General features: G+C 37.4%; 1 protein-coding gene across 4 annotated transcripts in view; it reads right to left on the minus strand.

The window, feature by feature from the left end:
• The window catches only part of KLHL2 (kelch like family member 2), a 104,875-nt gene that overhangs the window by 46,427 nt on the left and 33,229 nt on the right, over positions 1-25,219 (minus strand). For 3 of the 4 annotated variants that reach the window (XM_040471104.1, XM_040471096.1, XM_040471090.1), the window contains exons 3-4: positions 22,205-22,326; positions 1,802-1,964 (exon numbers count right to left, since the gene is read on the minus strand). In XM_040471104.1, coding sequence (XP_040327038.1) covers positions 1,802-1,964; positions 22,205-22,326 — 285 coding nt within the window. The remainder of the gene's footprint in view (positions 1-1,801; positions 1,965-22,204; positions 22,327-25,219) is intronic. The other variant, XM_040471112.1, reaches the window with a different exon arrangement.

A 25,219-nucleotide genomic window follows, 5' to 3' on the forward strand; every position in this document is an offset into this window, starting at 1 on the left:
AATTGTTCATATTTTATACTTTATAACAATACATTTAAGATTTTAAATAAGAGAAAGAAATAATTAAATCTCATAAAAATCTTCTAAACACACAGTACATGAGTTGGTTCTGACAGGAGCAGAACTAGGAGTTCCAGTATATCATGTGAATCATGTGTGGACATCTTTTGCTTGAATCCTGCTTTACTCATTCTGTCCCCAGCCCCTCTCCCTACCTCTTAAAAGTCAGTAATGTGTATCAAGTAATATGAGACAACGAGCTGCCCAAGAAAGATATGTTAAACAGTGATTGTTTCCTGCAGAAAAAAATCCAAAAATATACAAGCCTCCTTCATTCTCCCAATATAAATCACTTATAACAGGCACATTATGTCTAGAGTTAATGGATCTTACAGATTTAGAAGGAAACTTTTCTATTTAGCTGAAGAACAGCTGAAGAACACTGGAACACATCACTGAATCCAAATTTATCTTTGGTTTTTCTTAAAATGCCTCATCCCACTCAAAAGGATTACATGAATATCATTACATATTATAGGCATTCCCCAACTTACAGAAGGGTTATGTGCTAAAAGTTCATCTCTAACTAAGCTTTCTGAAATTCAGATCACATTTTCTCACTGAAAGAATTTTATAAAGGGTAGTCAGGTCAGTCAGGTCACCCTAAGAAATCTATAAAGTTCAAACTTACTGGACCTTTTATGTTTCTCTGCAGCACTGTGGTTTTCTTTTCTTTCCAACTAGCCACCTAACCATTATTTCTTTGAAAAAATGCAACAGAGATTCTAGGAATACTCGTCTCCAATGCTTTGTGCATGCGTGTGCATGCGCACGCGCGAGCGCGCACGCACAGAGACACACACACACACACACACACACACCTTGCCCAGGTCTATGTGCCACGATGTCCCTTACCCATCAGAGTAAGCACAGTGGAACAGTTTAGACAAGGGGCTCTTGCGTTTGAAGGCTGAAGGAAGTTTTAGGGTTCTGTTTTATTGGGTCTCACAAATACAGGACAGAGATGGTGGGTTATAACTTCTATCAGGCTTATCTTCTCAAAGATGATTTAAAAAATTAGAAGCTTCCTAATAATCACTTTTAATACATATATTTTTAAATGCTTATAAACTCAGAGGAAAAATCAATTAGAGGTTACTTTTGTGTACTTTAGCTACCTCCAAAGCTATAACAAGAAACTCTCCTCCTAGACTGGAGTGATGGGGGGATCAGAGGGTCCCTACACAGCAACTGAAGTGATGGCTTCCTTGACAAGGGCAAAGGGCTGCCCTCTGCCACAGGAGGGCGCCAGCAGGAGGTCCTGAGAACTGTTGTCTAAGGAGAAAGCTGCCTATATTTCAAATCTACTTTTCCACTCTACCCAAAGGCAACTAGATTTCATCACCTTGAAAATGGTTAAGCCACTAGATTGTTCTGGGTGCAAGAAAAAGGTGTAAGAAGCCATAGAAATAAAATGACTTAGTTTCATATGCAAATATTTTCTCATATGCCTGTTAATTTGACAGTTTGAAAGAAAGAGATATAGAGATTCAATACTTGCATAAAACTGCTATTCTATTCTTTAGACTCAATACCAATTTATAGAGTTTTTTGAGGTCAGAATTTTATAAGTATGCTTTAATTACGCAGTGATACATTATAAGATTTTAAATGGATTTTTATAAGGTTCAGATCCAGAAACACGATGTAACTTTCCAGAAATTACTACAGAATTTTATCAGAACTCAAGAGTTCCAGATTCCTCCCAGTCTCAAACTCAGCTGAGGTCTACTCTACTTGCCTGCATAGGTGTTGGCTTTGTTCAGGAGGTCTGTGCACGCATGCATATCAGCAAAAGCCCGAATTCCTAAGCAGTTGACAGGGTGAAGCTGAGATTCCAAAAATTCACAGCAAGTCTTCTTCACATCCTGTAACTGTAACAGCCCAGCTGCTGGGAGAAGTACCTGCAACATCCAAGGAAGCAGTTAGGCAGGTGGATGAAAGAACAGTCACTACTTACCACTCCTACCCAGGGCACAACAGATGCAGGCAGAATTTATCTGCATCCAGACCCAAACACTCCATAGAAAAGGAATGCAACAACCATTTGCCAAAAGGGTGATGCCCACATTCCCCCATAATTTCTACAGTATCTTTCAAGGATCTCTTCCTGGCCGTAAGAATATAAGAGATAGGAGATCATATTAGATTAATGGTTCTGTTTATAAGCATAAACCAAATGCACCTTTGAATTTTAAAAATATAAATTATTAGGATGCTAGGGGGTGCTATACGGTTCAGTGAAAATGTTTTTGCCCCTTAATTCAAGCAGTCATGAGTTTCAGCGATTTGTAGGGAAGGCATGAGCCCAAAGTAATACATATCACAACAAAGCCTCATTTTGTTCTCCCACTGTCTGAAGAGCACAACAAGCTGCTTTCCTTAAGAGGACGGAGCAGTTTTAAACTCAACAGTCTCTGTACAAGCAGTTTCTCTCAAATGTAATATATGTGCTAAAAAAGAAAACACAAAAGGTAATTACCTAATATTAACTTTTTAATTTGTATTTTTATTTGAGTAACTCCACGAGATTTTGTATTAATTATAGGTTTTTCTATGGGACTTAACCAGTATCTTTACTATAAATACTATATTCAATACCACAACTACTTTTCAAATAGGTCAATAATGGAAATGCTTTTTCATGTAAGTGAATCAGTGTGAAGCTATGTTAAGTATCACATCTGAAAGTCAAATTAAGTGGGAAAACTTATAAAAAATGAAGTTCTTGAACATCTGCTGCTCTTTTACAAAGGCAAAAGAAAAAATAAGCCTCAACTATTAGAACAATGGTCAATTTTAGAAAAGATCACATTAGCATAAAAAAATAAATAAAACCTAAGTTCCTTCAGGAATTGACTCTTATTTCTGCCAAGCTGTAGCCCAAAGGGAAAAAGAGAAAAGAAACAGTAGTTCTAGAAATGTTTTATAATTTTCCTGTATCTATGTAATAAGTCCTAAATGTGGAAAAGAAAGAATATGTTTGTGTCTTTGCATAACAGAAACTACTCTGTTTTTTTTTTTAAGGAACCACAGTATTACCTCTCAAATCTAAAGGCTACATGTGTGTTAACCCACATGCATACAAATGGTCATGAATTAAAGACTGAGAAAATAACTTTATGTTTTAGTGCAACTGTACCAACTAATAGTTTTCTCTAAAAACATACAAACAGTATCTAATGGGCTTTTCCTTCTGAGTTTAAGAAAAATAAAGTGCAAATAATGCTGTTTATGGCCAAATCTTTTGTATAATATGTATAGTGTGTTTCATTACGTTATGAGAAATGATCTCCATGGAAACCTTTAGTTGTTGATAATTTGCAAATGGGAGGTTTTCCCACACGCGTATAATTGTGCTCTGAAGCAACATAAAATACATTCCAAGATGCTTAAGAGTGCTGCCATTTAATTCAGCGAACACATACAGTTAAGAAAGTGGTCTTCAGTGTAAGATTCAATCTCTGTGAAATTTGCACAAGTAGTAATGATCACCCATCTGATCAGCATTTTCCCAGGGACAATCCAGTGAGGTAGAGTAGTATTCAAACTGCTTGGTAATGTAGAAAAGGCAGGAGCTTTGGGGGAAAAACATGGCTGAGCAGAAATGAGCTCACTCATGCACTGGTGGTAGGCACTGGCTTCAACGTTCTTGAAAAACAATTTGCCCATTTCAGTCAAACTTACAAATGCACGGGTGCGCCTGAGTGGCTCAGTCGGTTGAGTAGCTGACTCTTGATTTCTGCTCAGGTCATGAGCCCAAAGCCATGACTCTGAGCACTGTGCTGGGCTTCACGCAGTGTGGAGCTTCTTAAGATTCTCGCTCTTCTTCTCCTCCCCCCCCCCCGCCCCCATTCACAGCGTCTCTCCCTCTCTCTCAAATAATTAAAAGAAAAAAATACAAATGCACAATCCTCTAACCCAGCAATTTAACCTATAGATACACTGATAAATGCACAAAATCTCACATGCTCAAGACATTATTTGGAGCACTTGGAGCACTACTCTGGGTAATAGCAAAAGTGAGGGTAAAGCCTAAATGTCCATTGTGAGGAGACCAATTAAACAATATCATCCATTCAATGGAATACTCTGCAGTCATTCAAAAGAATGAGGAAACTATATGAATGGGACAGTTTCTAAAATACATTCTTCAGTGAAAAAAATTAGTGACTGATTCATACTATGCTAACTAATACATCTACTCCCTCACGTGTATATATATCCATCTAAGAAAAGCAGCTACAGCAAGCTTTTAAAATTTTTGTTTCATTATTTGCAACTTCATTATACCAAGCCCAGATCTACCTCATCAGGAGACTGAAATTCATAAAACTGTGTAATATATACACCAGGAATAGAAAAGTTATTCCGATTGTAAGCCACGTAGCTAGAAACTCACGTATAATTTTAATTTTTAAATGACAATGATGAGTGTAGTGGTTCCATGTTTGGCAAACAATATATATTAAATGCACCTTAAAGGTTAGTCAAATGTATAAAAGAAGCTTACTCATAATTTCGTTGTCAGTAAATCCTTTAAAATTGCCTCAGTTTTATGACATAATTTTACTAGGACTAAATTTCAATAGCTCCTAAGTATTAATTATGTACAGCTTCAAAAACAATGAATAACTAGCCCAGGCTTACTAACATGACCCACAGTCACTCATGCTGAAAACAGGAAAGCAGCCAGGGCCACACCTACTTTATGTATTAGATAGCCAGCAAAAAACAAAACAAAATAAAAATGCTTCTAATTTCAGAGGAACCACCTCTCACAATCAGAACCACTCAGTTGGCAGCCTGTGAGCTGGTTGCCTCGAGATCAAATCAAATCAAACCTTCTAATTTGTCTGATAAAGAAATCAAATCCCAGAGGAAGCCAGAAGACATGACCAAGTCATACAGCTGGTCAGTGGAAAGCTGAGCATATAATCAAATTTACCAACTCTTTGGTCTATTGTTCTTTCTACTACCTTGGGCCCTATCTGTAGGTGCAGAATGGAAGTGCTTGTCCAATTTTTAAATCTCCAATACTGCTCTTTTAAGCAAGAGTAATAAAGACCACAATCATTTCAACAACCCATTCTTGCAATTGCTTCCATTTACTGAGTAATTACTACCTCAGGCACTGTGCTAAGCACTTGACATGCAATAATATCTGACTGTCTCCATTTCACACAAGTGAATATAGAGGGTTGGAGAAGATGGGTAACTTGCCCAAAGTCACACACCTCATATGGAACAGGTAGAGTCCGCTCTAAGAGCAGTATTTAACCAAAGTGAGTTGTAACGCTTTTAGATGGCACACATAAACATTCTGATGTCAATAGTTAGGAATACGATTTTAAATATGATTTATTTAAACAAGAACTGAGCCAATGTAGAGAAAACATCAAGTATTTACCAGTGTCAGCAGTATAGAATATAGCAAAATCATGAAAGTACACACAAATTACTAAACTTTAGAAAACTCTGAATTGAGAGGTCACATTAATCCTTCAATATCTGATAGCATTCTGATTTTTACGGTTTTTACATACCACTAAAAGGAAGGAAGGGCTTTAACCTGGGGCTATCACAGTCCCATGGCATATTTTCTACAGAGTGGATAAACTCTACTCTTAGTAACAAATGTCGGTAACACCCAGCAATGTAAAGAAGTGGTTTCTTAATTTGTTATTTAGGTCACAAAAATATCTTGGGCATTGTAATTAAGAGGTCTGAAGAATAAATTTGTGCCTTTAAAACTAATTTTTCTGAGCTCCCTAGAGCAAAGGTACAGCTGAATAGTGCTACTTCTTATATGAAGTGGAATCATATTGACACAATAAACCTCCAGCCACATAGCATTATGACCCAATGGAAATTTCCACTTGTTCCATTTTTCCATACGCTAGTATTAACCCTGAAATTGATTAAAATAACCCTACGGTGCTCTATGATCTAAAGTATATTCTAAAACATCAAAGAAAAAGCAATTATATTTGTTATATAATACAAATGTTAATGATGTATTCTAAGAATCAAAAAGTGATTAATTACCATATATTCTATTCCCATATATACTAAAGGGACGGCCACACTCCAAAAGCTGAAATATTTCTCTCGATTATGTTGAGCCCTAAGAAAAAATACAAAGTTGGCAGTGTGTCTTGGGGCCCAGCCTTTACCTCTCCCTCCAGCAGCCTCCTCCCTTGTCTCCCCTTTAGTTCTATTCTATCAACCTGGAGCTTCTCCACTCAGACCCTGGTGTTTTCATCATGATCTCTCAGTCCCTTTCAGGTCACTACTAACAGCATCACACCATTTCATCTGCTTTGTAACACTCACCAATGTCAGAAATGATTTTATGTATCTGCTCTCATGTTTACTGTCTCTCTCTCTGCAAAAGAATATATGCTCTGGGACCACATCTGTTTACCCCCCCTTGTAACCTCAGGCACTACAAGAATATCTAGATGTATAATAAATGAATCAACCTGAATGTAAATTGACGTGTTACTCTCATAGGTATTTGTATTTTAAAAGAGATACAAATTTGGATGTCCTTTAACCCAGAAATACAAACTGTATTTCTAGGCTGTGTCTATATGGGACATCTGTGACCTACTGCAAATCCTTTCAGCCCCAACTCTTGCTCAAGCCAACACTGCAGCAACCAGGTCCAAGTAGACTTTGATCACCTTTGTGAAAATGTAACTTCACTGTGCCTCACCCCACCTCCTACCATAGCTCTCTCTGCCTTCCTAGCCAGGGAATGCACTGGGGACTCACACCTGCGCTATCTGGAAGCACAGGGGAAATAATGCTTATGGGGTCACCCTAACCTATGGAGAATGGTCTAAGGAAAGATGACAGCTAAATGCTTCTCCTCTTTATTCCCAAGCAGATACTTGTGAGACACATTTCATAAATCTCCTCAGAAGGTCCTAGTAAGAACAAACATCTTACATTTTAGCTGTGACCAGATCTACACCACACTTTGAATTGGTTTTCCCTCCTTTCCAATTCAAATTCCCTATTCATTCACTGTTGCTCTCTTGGATCACTTTCCAAATAAACTAACTGTATGAAATCTTGCTTTCAGGGAAACCCCAGGCCATTACACTGCACATGGAATAAGCTGTAAATGTGAATATACTTAGTTATAAGAATATGAATTATAGTGCTGTTTATACTATTAAAATTGAAAAGAACTCAAATGTCCAATAACAAGAGACAAATGAAGTAGATTCTGTACTATCAGTAAAATTGAATACTTTGTAAATATTAAAAGACATACAATAAACACATATCTAATGACCTGGAAAAATATTCCTAATACATTCAGTATACAAAGATAATTTCTAAACAAAATATACAATACAATCCGCTTCTTTGTAAACACACAAACACAACAACATAAAGAGCACTAGAGGAATATAAATATACTGCAACTGTTAACAGGGACCATCTCTGGTTAGTGGTAGTGTTAAGACTTTCTATTTACTTCTTTTTATTTGCATTTCCTAAATTTTCAATAATGAATATGTACCATTTAAATAGTCACATATTATTTAAGAGAAAGTTGGGGAGAAACAAACAAAAGACTGTCTTTCTGGATCTCTAGAACTCCAGGCAATATAGCAATGGTGAAGGGAGCTATTTATTGAATAATTATCACCCACCGCTGGTCAGACATTATTTCAGTTTGACCTGTATTCTGAGTATCAGGAGTCTCAAAGGCCTATGATCATCAAACCAGTGTTCTGCAGAGTGTTATGGAGGCTCTACACACTATTACTCTTCCTGTTCACGTGAATATCGCTATCTCCAAGTGCTGGGAAAAACATGAAGTAATAGAACATGACCAGCTGATTAAATAAACTTAAAATCTATCACTTCAGCAAATAGAAAAAATTTATTTTCACCTAGATATGCTGATTTCCAAAATAGGGAGACAATAAAAGCCTAAGCATTTTACACTGTGGAGACATTTTCTGCAATGAACAAAAGAAGCAGGGGAAAAGCTACCACTGATTAGAGAAGACAAGTAGAACACTAGACACAGAAGACACCCGAGACAAACAATTAGCACCCGTGTGACACTCTTACACCAGCTGCACATTTTAAAGTAAGATGCTTTCATCCTACTTCACTTTGTTTGACAAGCCAAATTATACAGAAGATGTTTCACTTAGACAAGTACACTCCTTCTGCTTGGCTATTAGGATCTGCAATTTATTTTCAGCTCGGGCATTTACTCCATAGGGGGAAATAATTTATGTAGTAAGTCTTTTAAATCCTGAGCCATTAGCAGTGTGTTTATTAGAAGAGACTACCAAGGGGTCTGACTGCTCCATAGACAAGATTTCCAGATGTCTATGAAAGTATGCAAATATGAAACAGCTCAGTCACTGTTAACTTTACAGTAGGTTTACTGCTAAAAAGAAGGTTTTTTATTAATTTCCCAGCCATTTTATATTCACATGAGAAGCACCTGTTTGTTTACAGAGTAAGGAAGGGCCTTGTGTGTCAGGAATGACCTGGAAACAAAAAAGGAGACAGCTGTTCAAAGAGCACACAGAGACAGAAGAAATTATCCCCAAACTTAAAGAAGCTCTATGTTGTTGGACCAAAAAAGTCTCACTACGAAAGAAAACCTATAACTTTCATTAGCATATATCTTCCAAAATCTGCATTTAGTCTCCAAATTATAAATAAGTCATGTTTCACAAGTTTACTTTTTCAATTGGCTGCTTACTACTCATTTAATCATAGAAACAGTATTGAAAAGTTATAAATCACAATATCAAAGAATATAATATTACTACTTGACTGCTGTGACCCTATGGGGCACTGGGTGCAGGAAAGAAGGAGAAAGAAAGCTTCCTTCCTCCTTCTGGGGTGCAGGCCTGGCTGGGGGCAGAATTTTGAAATAGGAAGTGTGCGCCCTTGGCATCCTGCCACCTCATTCACACTTTTACAACTCAAAGCCCTAAACCTTGGCCACCAGGAGTCAGCCTCTGCTCTGTGCACCCAGCTATGGTTCTCCACACAGATCTGCCTTTCCTGACTGCTAAGTGTTTCATCCTGTAAATATACTGACCTCACCTCTCTCCTCCCAACACCCCGCACCCCAAGCTCCATCCCTCGGGATAGCTACTGCCAGCAGAGTCAAAATGAAAGCCGTCTTATTATTAATTCATACTAATTGCTAATAATGCATCACCTTCCAGGACAAATCCCTTCCAGGGATATTTAACGTTTTAAGAGATGCTAACTCTTCAGCAGAATACATCTGTAACTGAGGTCATTTCCAATGGTATAACAAATGAAGCGAAAAGCAAAAGAAGTATGGAAAGAGGAAATATGTGGGCAATGTGGCTTTCCCACAGGCTGAAAACCACCTATCCTATACTACCCTTTTAACAACTGCTTTTTCCATTCTTTTTAACCTAAGTTTTCTCTAAAATTTCTAACTTATTCAACAGTGGCTCAAATGTATAACAAAGACAGCACCTACCTTGTAGAGTTGTTGAAAAAAATTAAATAAGATGGCCTACCATTCAACACAGTGCCTGACACATGGTAGAGTAGAGCATGAGCTCCAATTCAAGGCATTGCTTCTCGGATTGAATCCAACATCCAATCCCATGACAAGAGAATGCCAGGATTTCCTTTCTCCCTCACAAGATGATGTTCTATGACAGATCATTTCCAAAGAGCATAAGGTTGCTTTCCTTTTTGAGCAAATATTCCCAAAGTAAAAGATACAATCCAGGACACTTTGGAAAAGAACAAACACAGCATGTGAAAAAGGGAAATACAGGGGCACCTACATGGGTGGCTCAGTTGGATGAACATCCGACTACAGCTCAGGTCATGATCTTGCAGTTCGTGAGTTTGAGCTCCACATTGGGATCGCTGCTGTCAGCACAGAGTCCACTTTGGATCATCTGTTCCCCAGTCTTTGCCCCTCCCCCGCTTGTGCTCTCCCCAAAATAAATATTTTTAAAAAAGAAAATGGGAAATATGTTTGATATCCCACTAGTTATTAAGTAAATATAAATTAAAATAATGAGACCGCATTTTATAACTATTGCTACTTTTAACGACATATATTCAGGTCAAGGTACAGTAAGCCTTGGCCCCTATCCCATTTTTGCCTTCACTGTAAACTAGTCAACTCTCTTAGAAGGGAAATAGACAAGGGGCACCTAGGTGGCTCAGTCAGTTGAGCGTCCGCCTTCAGCTCAGGTCATGAACTCACGGCCTGTGGGTTCAAGCCCCATGTCAGGCTCTGTGCTAACAGCTCAGAGCCTGGAACCTGCTTCCAATTTTGTCTTGGTCTCTTTCTGCCCCTCTCCCACTTGTGCACTCTCTCTCTCTCTCTCTCTCTCTCTCTCTCTCTCTCTCAAATACAAATAAACATTTAAAAAATTTTTTTAAAGAAAGGAAATAGGCAGTATTCATCAAAGGTACCAAAAAATATAAAAGTTTAAAGCATTTGATACTGGAAGTAAGTTCCTGAAAATCTACCCTGAGAAAATAGTTCAAAAATTGGAACAGACTAAATCCATAAATTTTACTTTAGCATTATTTATAAGAGTTCCTGGGGGAAAAACCAGAAACAACTATGGATTTAACAATATGGCAACAATTAAGTGCATTATGTTAAACCACATGATGAAACATTATAATCAATGACAATGAAGACTAATAATGGTTTTAAAAAACTAATATTTCTAAAATATTTTCAATAACATACAATATTATAAAATTGGATTGACACACTGCTCTAACCTATACTCATATTAGAAAAACTTAATAGACATCAAGTTCCTTTGATCTCAAGGAACTTGATTAGTAAAACAATGTTGACAGAGAAAAAACAAACAACAGAACATTTCCACACAATTTATTTTTTCTAACACATAATGGACGTAGAGACAGTGGTGTACTGGTCTTTTTAACAACAGATTGACTCCCTGCCCTCGCATCTTTCAGTTCTATAGCTGGCAGCACTGGATCTGGATCCAATCCTGTCTCTAATCAGAGAGAACGTCTGGGCTCTAACTAACAAGCAGCACAACCTGGTCGACTTCATGTCAGTGCTAATGTGACACTGGGTACTTTGATGCTTTGTTTCCTGGACAAAGTTCCAGCCCACCTTCCTGTAACTAGGACCCTCTCCTAGTGGGCATCAGCAATGTGGCCCTACTTCACTGTGCATGGAGCAGTTCTCCTGGAGGCTGAAATGCTGCCCCTGGGTGCCAGCCCAGAAAATAAAGCCTTGTTCCCAGGCTCCCTTCTCCTCTTGTTCTGCAAGGACCTCCTGCCGGGCTCAACTTCTATTCATCAAACATGCCTATCCTATGGGCAGTTCCTGATTACTCACCTAAGAAATACTTATTGAGCACATAGTCTAGGGTCCAATCACTAGTGTAGGTTCTAGGGCAATGGCAGTAAACAGAATGTACAAATATACCAGCCATCCTAGAGCTTGGATTCTAATAGGTAGTGCTTCCATTTAGTAAGGGCATGTGTAATTTCCATCATCCCAGAACTCCAGCCCTTCAAAGTGGTCTTTGGATCTCAAAGTCTACAATCTAGGGGCACGTGGGTGACGTCGGTTAAGCATCTGACTCTTGTTTTTGGCTCAGGTTGTGCTCTCACAGTTCGTGAGTTTGAGTCCTGCATCAGGCTCTGTGCTGATAGCGCAGAGCCTGCCTGGGATTCTCTCTCTCTCCCTCTCTCTCTGCCCCTCCCTTGTTCTTTCGCTTTCTCTCTCTCCCTCAAAATAAATAAACAAAAAAAAATTTTTTTAAATAAAAATAAAGTCTAGAGGCACTGGAGGACTCAAGAGCTATAGATTTTAATCCCCATCTGTCACTAAATTCCTATAAAGCCTCAGGGGCAGAATAGAGTTAGCATGAAAAGAATGGAGAATGGAAACCATACCACAGGCTCAAGAGGCAGAGAACTCTGGTCTTGAGTGCTAGCCGTGTGAGCCAAGAAAACCACTTAACCCTTCTGAGCTGCAATTCTCTAAGCTGTAAAAAACAATTCTGTGTCCAAGATGTTGTAAAAACTAAATGAGATCAGTACTTTAGCAAAGTGGCTGGAACAGGGAAGGTAGGCAGCCCCTTCTTCCTCAATGAATATTTTATTCTATTTCCGCTACCATTTATCAGAATTAATCCACTTTAATTTCCTCTCCTTTAGTCCTTCCTCTCCAAAATCACTACAAATAAAAAAACATGAGTACTAGTCTCTTGACTAACTGATCATGCATTTTACTCCTATTATAGATCAAAATTTCCCCTGTATCTCCCCTGGATTCTCCAGGATTCTTCCTTTCCACAACCTCAGAATTTCATGAATAACCAAAGAACAGACCAACAGACTGTCAGTGATTCCACATCCACCTTCCAAAAAAAGAATTTAAACTGGTGGTGAGACTGAGGCATCAATGCACTGTCTAAAGAAGAACACAGGGACCAAAAAGTCCTGTCAGCAGGCTTCAAAAATATTTTTTAAAGAAACAAATAAAAGCAAGCAAGTTTAAGGGGCCAACGTTATCAATAAAGGTGAGGAGTCTTAGTACGAGGGACTAGTGACACTTCCGGCTTTTCAAAGGTGCTGCATGGATGTATTTACAACTGTGCATGAGAAATGCCAAACTGTCCCAATAAGTTATCTTCACTGTCTTTCTGTGGCAGTCATTCCTTAGACCAGGGAAAGTAATCCAAATCACTCTCCAGGGTACTGTGTTGCTTTATTATACACAACTCCCTCTTCCTCTCCTCCCTCTTGGTCTTTCCCCTCTTCCCCTCTCCCTCTCACCTTTCTGTCTTTGCCCACTCCTTTTCCATCTTCTTTCTATTTTTTTTTTATTTTTTTATTTCCAATGTTTATTTATCTCTGGGACAGAGAGAGACAGAGCATGAACAGGGGAGGGGCAGAGAGAGAGGGAGACGCAGAATCGGAAACAGGCTCCAGGCTCCGAGCCGTCGGCCCAGAGCCCGACGCGGGGCTCGAACTCACGGACCGCGAGATCGTGACCTGGCTGAAGTCGGACGCTTAACCGACTGCGCCACCCAGGCGCCCCTCCATCTTCTTTCTAAACTGATTTCTATTATTCAGAGCCTCTCCACCCCTGCACATTACCAAGTCTATTCCAGTGGAATTTTTTAAGACCAAAGAGACTGATAATACTTTTTGAAGATTTTTGTTTGTTTTCACAAATATAACACTTAAACCACATAGACACCCATGCATGTATGCACACAAACACGCACATCCATAACACACTCTTCCTCCTTAGACAAATGACTTTTTCTGTTGCATGTCATTTTTCACCAAAAATTATTTTATATTCTCTCTTTCCAACCATGTCTGTAATCAATATTCATATACTATCATCTCCCAAACTGTCAAACCCTAGGCTTGACATGAAAGAGAGATCACAGGATAAAATTATTGCTGGAGAATAAAAAGTGAGAAAATATATGATAAGAAAGCACATGTCAAGCAAAAAAAAAAAAAATCACATTTAATAGACAATTTAATAACTTTATCTATCTTACTGATTAGCCTCTCCCTGACCCTAACTACAGCTTAATTATAGACTATGTATTTCTCAACATTCTTTATCAAAGTGCCTTAAATCCTATTCATAACAGCCCAAAACTTTAATTTTTTTAATGTTTATTTATTTTTGAGAGAGAAAGAGGGAGTGCACTCACGCGACTGAGCAGGGGAGGGGCCCAGAGAGAGGGAGACACAGGATCCAAAGCAGGCTCCAGGCTCTGAGCTGTCAGCACGGAGCCCAATGTGGGGCTTGAACCCACAGACCACGAGATCATGACCTGATCTGAAGTCAGACGCTCAACTGACTGAGCCACCCAGGTGCTCCAAGACAATCCAAAACGTTAAATACAGGTCCATTATCACCCCCCAAAACTGCAATAAACCCATACAATGGAACACTCAGTATTTATAAAAAGGAAGTAACTACTGAAACTTGCAGCAACACAGATAAATCTCACAAATATTATGTTGTGCCAAAGAAGTCAGCCTCAAAAGAATACATTCTGTGTGATTGTATTTATATAAAGTTCAATAACAGGCAAAACTTAGAAATCTTATCAATGGTTGCCTGGAGTCAGGGGTAAGAAATTTATTAGAAAGAAGCTTGAAATTACAAAGGTTCAATATCCTAATTTGGTGTGTGCATTTGCTAAAACTTAGCAAACTGAACAGTTAAGATGCATGATGTACGAACAATAGCCCACTAGGAAAAAAAAATGAGTGCTTTAAGCCCACACAAAGATTAACCAGAAGTCAGTGGAAGGCATTTATAAATTATGAAACAAAATTTTTAAATGGAAAATAATAATCCTCTCTGATAGAATCCCAAATAAGAAAATAAACAAAAACATATTAAAATGTATTTACATGACCAAATCTCTATACTAGTATTTGTAAAGTTAATTTAAAACAATAGCTTTTGAATACATGTTAGTGATACAGCTATCTTCTATTTTCACAAAAAAATAAAGTTTTCATAAATTATATATCCTGGGAAAAGGCACATGTACACATGTACACCAGATGATCAGAAGCATATTCATTCTAATGTGACATTGGAATTAAGACTTTGAGGTCCAAAAGGTAGTATTTCTTAAAGCTGTATGTCAATAATGCTAGGATTTACAAAACCTTTGGCTTATTTCAAACCAAATATGCCAGAACCACAGAGAATTCAACCACTCTAGGCTCTCACCACCTAAAATGGTTTGAAGAAAGGGACCCTGAACACTGGCAACAACCTGGCACAGATGTACTATGCTCGACGCAGGCTCCAAACCTAAACAATGTGATATAAAGGTCAAAGATCAAGAAAAAAATCCACCTAATAAGGACTTTGATATATATCTAACTTTTCTAACTTTTTTCCCCTGCTCAAATTAGAACACTGGTATAAGATGCTAGGTCATAAACAGGATGGAGTCATTTTTTGCTCATCAAGATAAATTCTTCCTATACACCCCATGAAGCTAATTAAAATATGACTCACAAGATGATTCAACCATGGACATCTTCAAAGATTATATATTTCAATAACATAAAACCACAAGTACCTTAATTATTAATATTTCTGAGTACATAGCTTTTCTCTCAACAAATACTTAAAAAACATTTTAAGTTTGATGTCTATCTAGTTTTATAACATGTTCTTATGATAAAGCTTCTAGATTTTTCTCAAACTAGCTGAACTCCAATGGCTTCTTCTATACTAAATTTTAAATGATAAGCTTTCATTTATTCTATACTCTTAACTTGTACAGAGTAAAACACAATTTAACTGGCATGACTGAAGAACAGATATTCTAGCTGGTCAAGCATTTTCATTAAAATTATGAGGATTACCAAGTTCAGACTTAAAATATAATAAAATACAATTAACATCAAAATTCAATTGTAAATAAATTTAAATTGTCCCGTAATTATTTTTTTAAGTTTATTTTATTTTGAGAGAAAGAGACAGAGAGAGAGAGACAGAGAGAGCACACATACATGAGCAAGTTGAAGGCAGAGAGAAGGAAAAAGAAGTCCAAGCAGGCTCCACACTGTCAACCCAGAGCTCAAAAAGGGGTTGATCTCACGAACTGTGAGATCATGACCTGAGCAGAAATCAGGAGTCAGATGCTTAACCTACTGTGCCACCCAGGTGCCCCTACAGTAATTATTAATATAAAAGAAATTCACCACTTGGGGCCTCTGGATAATAATAAAGCAAAATTATCACTATTCTGGTAAAGTGATAAAATACTAGGTTAAGAGTTTTCTGGGTATTAGGATGTCAGACAAATTCATTTCAGTAATAGGATTTCCCATTGTAATTCCATAAACAACCACTAATCCTCAAAGTTTGATTCAATACATTTTTATGTTTGGGTTTTTTTGGGGGGGGGGTTTGTTTTGTTTTGTTTTTTACCTTTTAACATGTGTTTTCTAAGCACATCACCTGCCAAACTCTTTTAGTCGCAAAGAACTTCCTTTCTATCTCATAAGAAAAAGAGAACATGGGTGGAAAAAACAATAAGGCTTCCATAAACTCTGCTAGGAAAAATACCACTTTTCTTTGAGCCACTGCATGTCAAACCAATAAAAAAGGGTGTTACAAATTATACTGCAATCACCTCAGAGTGCTGCCTCCACACTAACCAAATAAACAAGTCTTGTTGGGTGGAGAGAAATCTATAGCAAATTAAGATTTTTTTTTTTTTTTTGGTCACAAATATATTTCCTGATTCAGAATATAAAAAATGAGGGTAAGGTTACACGAGCCATTTTCTTTAACCCAATGATCCCAAACAATCTCAGTGGGTTCTTCTTCCTCGTGGTCTCAAGACTTTTTATTGCTGCCTCATTTCTTATTTCTGCTCAACATTTATAGAGCACTTCATATATTTATAAGCTTTAACTGGTATATTTTATAGCATTTCTGTGAGATGTCAAAGTAGTATTAGCCTTATTTATAATAGCTGAAAAGCAGAAAGGTTAATGTTTTCCTTAAGGCCATTCCTGAAGTCAGTGGTTAAATTCAAGATTTGAACTCTGAATTCTCATACAATAATTAGCCAGAGTCCACTAGCACATGAAAGTTTTCTAGCAGGGAGCAAGTCTAAGGGGGCTGCATATTATTTTCTGAGTTATTCAGTAATAATTTGAATATGTAATATTATATACTTAATTTTAATGATTTATTAAACTAAAAACATTTACAAAACTGCTCAATAGATGTTTTGTTCACCCTCAAGATAAGCATTCTACTGAACTGCTTTGGTACTTAGGCAACTTCTAATTGTGTGGCTAAGAATGGAAAGTGGTCATTCAATCAAGATAACTAAAAAGCAGATCTGGAATGTGACTATAATTAAGGTTAAAACATAACCAAGTGTATAGTTACAGTCTCTGTCAGAAGAAATCATTTTTTTAATGTTTATTTTTGAGAGACCAATAGAGATGGAGCGCCAAGCAGGAGAGGGACAGAGAAAGGAGACACAGTATCTGAAGCAGGCTCCAGGCTTGAGCTGACAGCACAGAACCCGATGCTGGGCTCGAACCCATGAGCCATGAGATCATGACCTGAGCCAAACTCTGACACTTAACAGACTGAGCCACCTAGACTCCCCATGACATTACATAATTTAAATAAACACAAATAATCCAATGAACTGTAAGTGTAAAAGGAGAGCTGTTTCTATGAAAACTAAGTTGACTGCTTTAGAATGACTTGATCAACATGTTACTGCAAAAAAAAAAAAAAAAGGTTTCTCAAATTATACATGGGGGAAGGAAAGAGAAATTGTATAACTGAAAGATGACTTTGCACTGAGATTTCAAGTGTCTCAGCTCTTGCTGTACTTTTTTAAAAACTGTAAAATTAGAGTTGATCCATCATTATGATGTCATATGTGTAAAAACACATATAGCTCTCTAAGCAGCTGACCATACTAAGTTTTACAACAAAAGATTGCCATACGATTGTACAGTTGCATATTTTAGGTTAAAATAAAATATCTGGGGTATACATGTATCCTTGTTTGATGATTTCTCCACTTTAACAATATTTTGTTGACCAAGCAGTCAACCACATCAACAGGTCTCCTACTGCGAATGCCCCTCTCTGCGAGGTCTTCTTTTTAGGACCGGCTGGTAAAACGCTGTAGAACAACATTCTGTCAGCACTTCTGGTCTGAAACAAACAAAAAAAAAACCTGCCCTACACCACCAGCAAAATGGACACACTATGTCGAATTTTCTACTGTACTGAGATTGTGTAAAATACTTTGGTGTGTTTGTCGCCAAAAGCTAATTTTAAATGTCTCTTGAAAAACTCTCATTTAAATTCTGTTCCTTTTCTAAAAGGATTGGATTTTCTATTTCAAACAATTTCAATTCATGCAAAACATAGAAGTTTCCTGAACTGTTTAAAACCTATCCATTCACAATTATGAGATGCTTAAGTTCTTCTTAAATGACAAAAGTTCTAATGCAGACAGAACTTGTAGATGAACACTCATAATATTAATTCGGGAATAAGAATTTACTTACATTGGCACTGCCTATTAACATCCGTACCTTTGTTTTTCACACTTACATCAAGTGAAAAAGATTCTTAGCTACTTTTAGCAAGCCAAAACAAATACCCAAAAGCTGAGAAGTCAAAATGTATATAAAACCACAAATTTAGCAATGAAGTAAATGCTTTTAAAAATTCAAGTTGCTTTAGAAGTCTCCAAAAATGCTGATCAACACATAAAATGAAGAAGAGTTAAAAGGTACTTTTATTTATAAACTCTCTAAGCAGCTATTAGTTCATGACAACTTAACAGTTGCTGTATGATAATGAACTAATTACTTAACCTGCTTTAGCTTCCTTAATTGCAAAATCGAGTAAAACCTACCTAAAAAGGTAATGAATATCAAATGAGATTTATGGAAAATACCTAGCACATAGTTGAAAATAAACTCACGTGAAAGCCTTTCATTCATATAAATGTATATAATTTATATATTTATTACTTTATATTTTATTTTTATATTTAATATATATTTATTTTATATATATATATATATATATATATATATATATATATATATTATTTTTTCCAAGTATTCCTAAGAGTGGGAGAGTGAGGGAGGGAGAAAGACAAAGTACATGAATTCTCTAAAAGTATATGCGTATATGCAAAACTCTGCGTATAAATGGTTATATGTACTTTACTTGGGAAAAGGTCCATAGTTTTTCATCAGACTCTCAAAGGAATCCACGATAAGCCCCAAATTTAAAAAACTACTTTATAATAGCCCTTGGCTTTATTTTCTCTGTTCCCAGATGTATAGTTTATAAAATTTGACTGGAAAATCTAGACACAAGTTAAATCTAAATTACTCAATAGCAGCAACAAAAAAATGTTCAATTAAAAGCATGGTCATAGTAAGATATATATTCTCCTTTTATTTCTCCTTTAAAAAAATACACAAATTCATTTGGCTCAAATTATTCCCCAACCTTGCCATAAATTAAAGCAAATATCTAAACTCAAAGCCAAAGTTAAAAAACCTAAACAACAAAAAAAAAAACCCAACAGCAACAGCAAAAAATCAGGGAAATCATAAACAGCCAAGAATTAAAGTCCTATTACTTATATAACACTAATGATTATACTGTTTTTGGAGCTAATGCTTCAAATTAATCCATTCCTCATTCTGACTCAAAGTTAACAACCTTTACTTCAAATAGCTGTTATATATTTTTTAACTTTGTGTAATAGGAGACTCACAGAAGGAACCCTAAACTAGGAATCAGGAGAACCAGGGTTATGGTCCTATTCTGTCACGAACTAAGACAGCTGGACCCCAACACTCTATGGCACTATGATTCTACATCAAAACATGCAATCGCAAAGTAAAAGGCTAAGATACCTGCTATCCTAAAATTGTATTTTATTATTACTAAAACAGAAACATGGTACAAGAGAGGTGACCTGACAAGAGATTTGATTCTAGGTGTAATGAGAAAATATACCTACAACAACAAATTTTTGAATTACAGGAAGTTCTATCCCCACAGTCAGTTCTCTCAAAAGAGATAGGGTCAGGGTGGGCGTCCAGCTGGCGCCACTTTAAACTTTAGCTTAACATTAATAAGAACACCAGATACCTCCACCCTAACACTCCTTTCCCTAAGGTGAACAGCACTTATAAGAAAGATCTAACAAAGTACAGACAGGCAAAAATACAAAAAACAGTGGAGACAGCAGTTTGGTGTATCTTGATAGGTAAACTCTTACTTTGTATTTCACCGAAAAATTACGGAAAAGGCAACTTGTTTTAATCAATTTTATTTCCAAACTGCCTTTTCTAAAATAAGTATTTTTCGATGGACAAAAATAAGGCTTTGCACACTAAGGTACCCCTATGTTCTCTTCCCCCTTCCCCTCAAAATAAAAACTACATGAATATTAAGCATTTAACAAGTCTGCCAAATACACCTCTTTGAATGTATTCCTGTAGGAGCTGAACACATATACAAAAGGCAAATCAGCATGGCAAGAGGTTTTCTGAAAGGCTGTGATGACTAATATTTCAGGACTGGAATGTGATAGTTATTAAAAGAAACACGAGAGGCGAGGTGTTCTCCCAGTTCCACATAGGCCCATATCTCCACTGCAAGAACTACTACAAACAGCATTCAGTGCTGAATTCACACAGTCTATTGTCTCAGGCCTAAATCATCTTTTGCAAATTTCCCTCATGTCACATATTACGTGAATCAAAGAAATCAATCAGCAATTCATTTGTTGAAGGTCAGATATAGGGCACAATAAGGCCCATGCACTCAAATGAATTTAAAAAGGGAGGAAAAAGAAAACCAAGATAACTTCTTGTTGAAAATGATGCCCTAGAATCCAGCAGACAGTAGAACTATACAGAAGAAATTAGATTGAGATCGTATGGTGGTAGTTACCTCCTGACATGTACCAAACACCTTCCTCCAGGTTAAAACAAAAGTTCACCTAGCAGGTGGTTCACACCTTTATACATGACTTGAATATCAATCAAGGTTTTTTCAAATGCCTTCCGTCATGAACTGGATTGCCAAGCAAAGGCAAATGAGGCCACCCATGAAAGACCACCAGAAGGCCTCACCACTGCCAATATTTCAGATTTAATAAGAGCATTCTTAGCAAGTTCATGTCCAAAGATTTCAGTCTCCAAATTCAAATATTTTGCGTCCTATTTCAACTAATTACAAAAGCGTTAAAAGACTGAGCTCAGACTTTCCTATTTGAGTAAGTAGAATTTACAGACCACTTCTTAAGAAATAGTCCTAATTTGGGGCGCCTGGGTGGCTCAGTTGGTTAGGCCTCCAACTTTGGCTCAGGTCATGATTTCACGGTTTGTGAGTTCAAGCCCCACATCGGGCTCTGTGCTGACAGCTCGGAGCCTGGAGCCTGCTTCAGATTCTGTGTCTCCCTCTCTCTGTTCCTCCCCCGCTTGCACTGACTGACTGTCTCTCTCTCTCTCTCTCTCTCTCTCTCTCTCTCTCTCTCTCAAAAATAAATAAAGATTAAAAAAAAAAAGAAAAGAAATAGTCCTCTTTTTGTTGTCCTCAAGACACACTTTACCTGTTGGAAGGAGTGTAAATAAATATAAACTTTCAGATGGCAGTTTGGCATGCCTATCAAAAATTAAAACATGCAGGTACCTTTTGATCCACCAATTACATCTGAGAAGTCTATTATATGACATTTTGGATGTAAATATAAAAATGTTCATTCAACGCAGTATTTTTATAAAGGTAGGAAAATCATATATGCTGATTAACATATGGGATGCCATTCAAAAGAACGGGCTATTAGACCCACATGTATTGATGTGTAAAGAACTTCAAGAAACTCTGTACAGTGAGAAAAGCAAGTTTCAGAAAAACTGCGCATGTGTGTGAATGCATGTATATATAAAACTGCACAAAAAATGGTCTGAAAGAATTCACACCAAGCAGGTAACAGAAGCTACCCTCTGGGAAGGAGAGTGGATCAATGTGTGTGGGCTGGAGTGGGCGAAAAAGGAAGGGCAGTTTAAAATTGGGACCTTCACTTTCTGTGCTTTATGCACCTGTATTATTCACTTACATCATAGATTACAAAACATTTATTCTTTACAGAAAGCGAGAAAATGCAATGTCAAATTTTAGCTAAGCTCTAGAATCACTTATATGCTGCAACAGGAAAAGAAGTAAAGACCGCTGATAGTCAAAAACATCCCTATAGATTTGAACCTCAAGGGAACAAAGAAATGTAGGCAGCATCAGTCAGTAGTTACAAACGAGTATGACAGCATTTTCACAAACAAGCATCACTCAGAGAACTAAAAGATTACAACTTTAAGATTGTAAAGGACACTGAAATCAGAAACATTACTCAAAAGATATAAACATTCCAAATGTCTCCTGGAAATTCAGTTTTAACAATGAATTCTATTACTTTGGTACAAAAAGTATACTGTGGGTATGCTCTTTTGACTTAAAAATCTGGCATATACAAAGAGCTAAATGGTATGGGGTGTTTATTCTTACCTGTACATTTTCTTCTGTAACCTGAATTTCTGCAGTGTAAACATAATCAATTAGCATCCTCAGGGTCCAGCCATCTACCTCTTTTATTCGAACTCTCTTTGCTCGGCTCTCACTCATCTCACCTAAAACACAAAAGAGTGAGAGTAACGCTACAGCAAGACACTGTGAAAATACCAATGCCAAGACAGATTCATCCATTTTCTTGCCACTCATTGTATTTGGAGGCAACACAATCCGCCGCTTCTTGCAGACCTGCAACATTTCATCACCTCCCCTGAAAGCTTACCTGAGCAAACCATAATATGTACTTTCATTACCCACTTACACCTGAAAATCACATCACCACACTGAATGTGCCACGTGTCCAACTATAATACCTGTGACATTGTAAGTTCAGTATCTGATGCTTTCCATGGTTTTTCTGGTCCGTGTTTTTTTGTTTTTTTTGTTTTTTTTGTTTTTTTGTAAGAGAGAGAGAGAGGAGAGAGGAACAGAGGGGCAGAAGGAGAGAAAGAGAGAATCCCAGGCAGGCTCTGCTGACACAGGGGTCAATCCCATGACCCCAGGATCATGACCTGAACCAAAATCAAGAGGCAGAAGTTCAACAGACTGAGGCACCCAGGTGCCTCTGATCCATGCTTCTGAGCATCTTGTTTTCTTTTTCGATTTCCACTCATGACTAGAAGAGTCACAATGTTACCCCTTTTGGCTAACAGCAACCAGTACTTGCTAAAAAGGACTCACTGGCCTAGCAGCATTCATTCAACAAGCATAGAAGTGCTGGTCATGGGCATGAGTGGCCTGGACACAGAGGCTCTGCCCTGGGGGATGACACAACCTTCATGCAGGAAACAAGTAGAACACACATTACAGAAGATGCTGAGGGAAGACAAGACAAAAGAGGGATCATAAAAAGGTTAGTCAATGGCAAGGGCTTGTTATAGGGATCTTCTAGCCCAAGTTCTCATCCAGTTTGTCATCTACAGTAACTTTGCCCACAAATGGTAAGTCATTTCCATACCAACATTTACTACTAAAGCCAGACATTCTTCTACGTCACTGCCTGCTAGAAAAGTGCTATACAACCTCTCTCTTTTACTCACTGAACTAATTAAGCATTCAAGGATCATAAATAAGATCCCCTCTTGTGGAAAGAAACAGGAAAGCAGAAAAGAGAAGGGAATGTAGGGAGAGAAAGCAGCAGGTTTGAGCACACATGTGTGGACAAGAGAAAATGACCCAAGACATAGGGAAACACAAACTTTCGAATGGAGGGGAAAGAAAACTTCAATCAAAAATGACAAGGGCAGAAAAAAAAAAAATGACAGAGGCAGTTTAAAAATTATGATGAGTGCTATAAGACACCTTAAAGAAAAGGTTTGGTTCTAGAATTCACAAGGCTTCAAAGATCAAAGAAGCATGAAAACAATGCTGCCACCCCTCACCTTCACCTTAATCCAGCATCTCCTGTTAGAAAAACAACATAATTAAGCCTCAGGATTTCTTGAAAGTTCATTTCTTTTTTAGACGCAGTACACTGTCAGCGACCATAAGCTATCAGAAAAGCCTATGGGAATCAATAATTACACCAAATTCCTTCATAAACACAAACGCTGGGAGGAAAGAAATGATAATGATGTACATTTAACTGCGTGCCTCCCTGGAGATTATTTCTGACAAGATCTCAGAAAGAAGCTGTTTTCCTAAGAGCTAAAATATCTCAAAACTATCCTGCCACTTCCCAGGGGAGGAAACATCCATCTGTATTACAAGGGAAGGGAGCTGGTTAATGAGAAAGAGGTATATATGCCTATACAGCAGAAGACAGGGATTGGGTTACGAGTCTGTTGCCTAAGCACGTTTTTCCCTCTAAAAAAAGGGAGGAAAAAAGAAGGGCTGAGAAATACAGAAATATAATTCTTCATCTGCATATAAGGCACGTTCCTCTATCCTACTCTCTCTGGATCTTGTAGACAGATGGGATTTGTATTATCTGGAAGTTCTTTGGTGCCAAAAGTAAAGACACTTGGGTAATTCTCACTTGGACTTTAGACAAAAGCCACACCTAATTCATCTATAAAGCTCAAGCGATGCAAAAAACCCCACAGGGCCTGGGGCCACACGAATATAAAACCATGCACTTAGTTCTCAAGGATTGAATTCATCTCTTAGGACTTAGGCATGACTTAGCTTAGACACAAACACGTCTGACTTTAATTTATATATTTATGACTGCCAAGCAATTTTTAATATCATCATTTCTAAAGTATTACTAGAAGACATACTTTGCTAATTCATACATTCCAAGGATCATTTTTAATATGAATTCTTTCCCCAGAAAACTGCATCTGCTTCCAACAAATTCAATCTCTATCATACACTGCTTTAGAAATGTTTTAATCTTTGTTTCATGTTAACCTGTGAAAGAGTATCAAAACAAATAGCTTGTCACAGATTGCATTAATAGCTTAAGAATTCCAGTAAATACTGAGAATTAATACTAAAGACATACTAAAGACAGTTGTAAAAGCTTTAGATTTAGAGTAAAAGTAGATTTAGATCTAATTCTAGTTTTTATATACCACCTGAGTTACTGCTCTTTGCTGTTTATAGAGAAAACCTTTAAGTAGTATGGTTTGTGACATTTACTTTTGACAAGGCATTAAAAAAACATATCCAATGTAGTCAGGTGTCCAACTCTTGATTTTAGCTCAGGTCATGGTCTTGTGGTTTGTGGGATTGAACCTTGTGTAGGACTTCATGCTGACAGTGCAGAGTCTACTTGGGATTCTCTCTCCCTCTCTCACTGCCCCTCCCTCCCTCCGTCCCTCCCTCCCTCTCTCAAAATAAATGAATAAACATTTAAAAATTAAAGAAATAGGGGTGCCTGGGTGGCTCAGTTGGTTAAACATCCGACTTTGACTCAGGTCATGATCTCACAGCTCATGGGTTCAAGCCCTGTGTCGGGCTCTGGGCTGACAGCTCAGAGCCTGGATCCTGCTTTGGATTCTGTGT

This window comes from Herpailurus yagouaroundi, unplaced genomic scaffold (genome assembly GCF_014898765.1).
Source record: "Herpailurus yagouaroundi ecotype Mexico unplaced genomic scaffold, PumYag 28, whole genome shotgun sequence".
Lineage (NCBI taxonomy): Eukaryota > Metazoa > Chordata > Mammalia > Carnivora > Felidae > Herpailurus > Herpailurus yagouaroundi.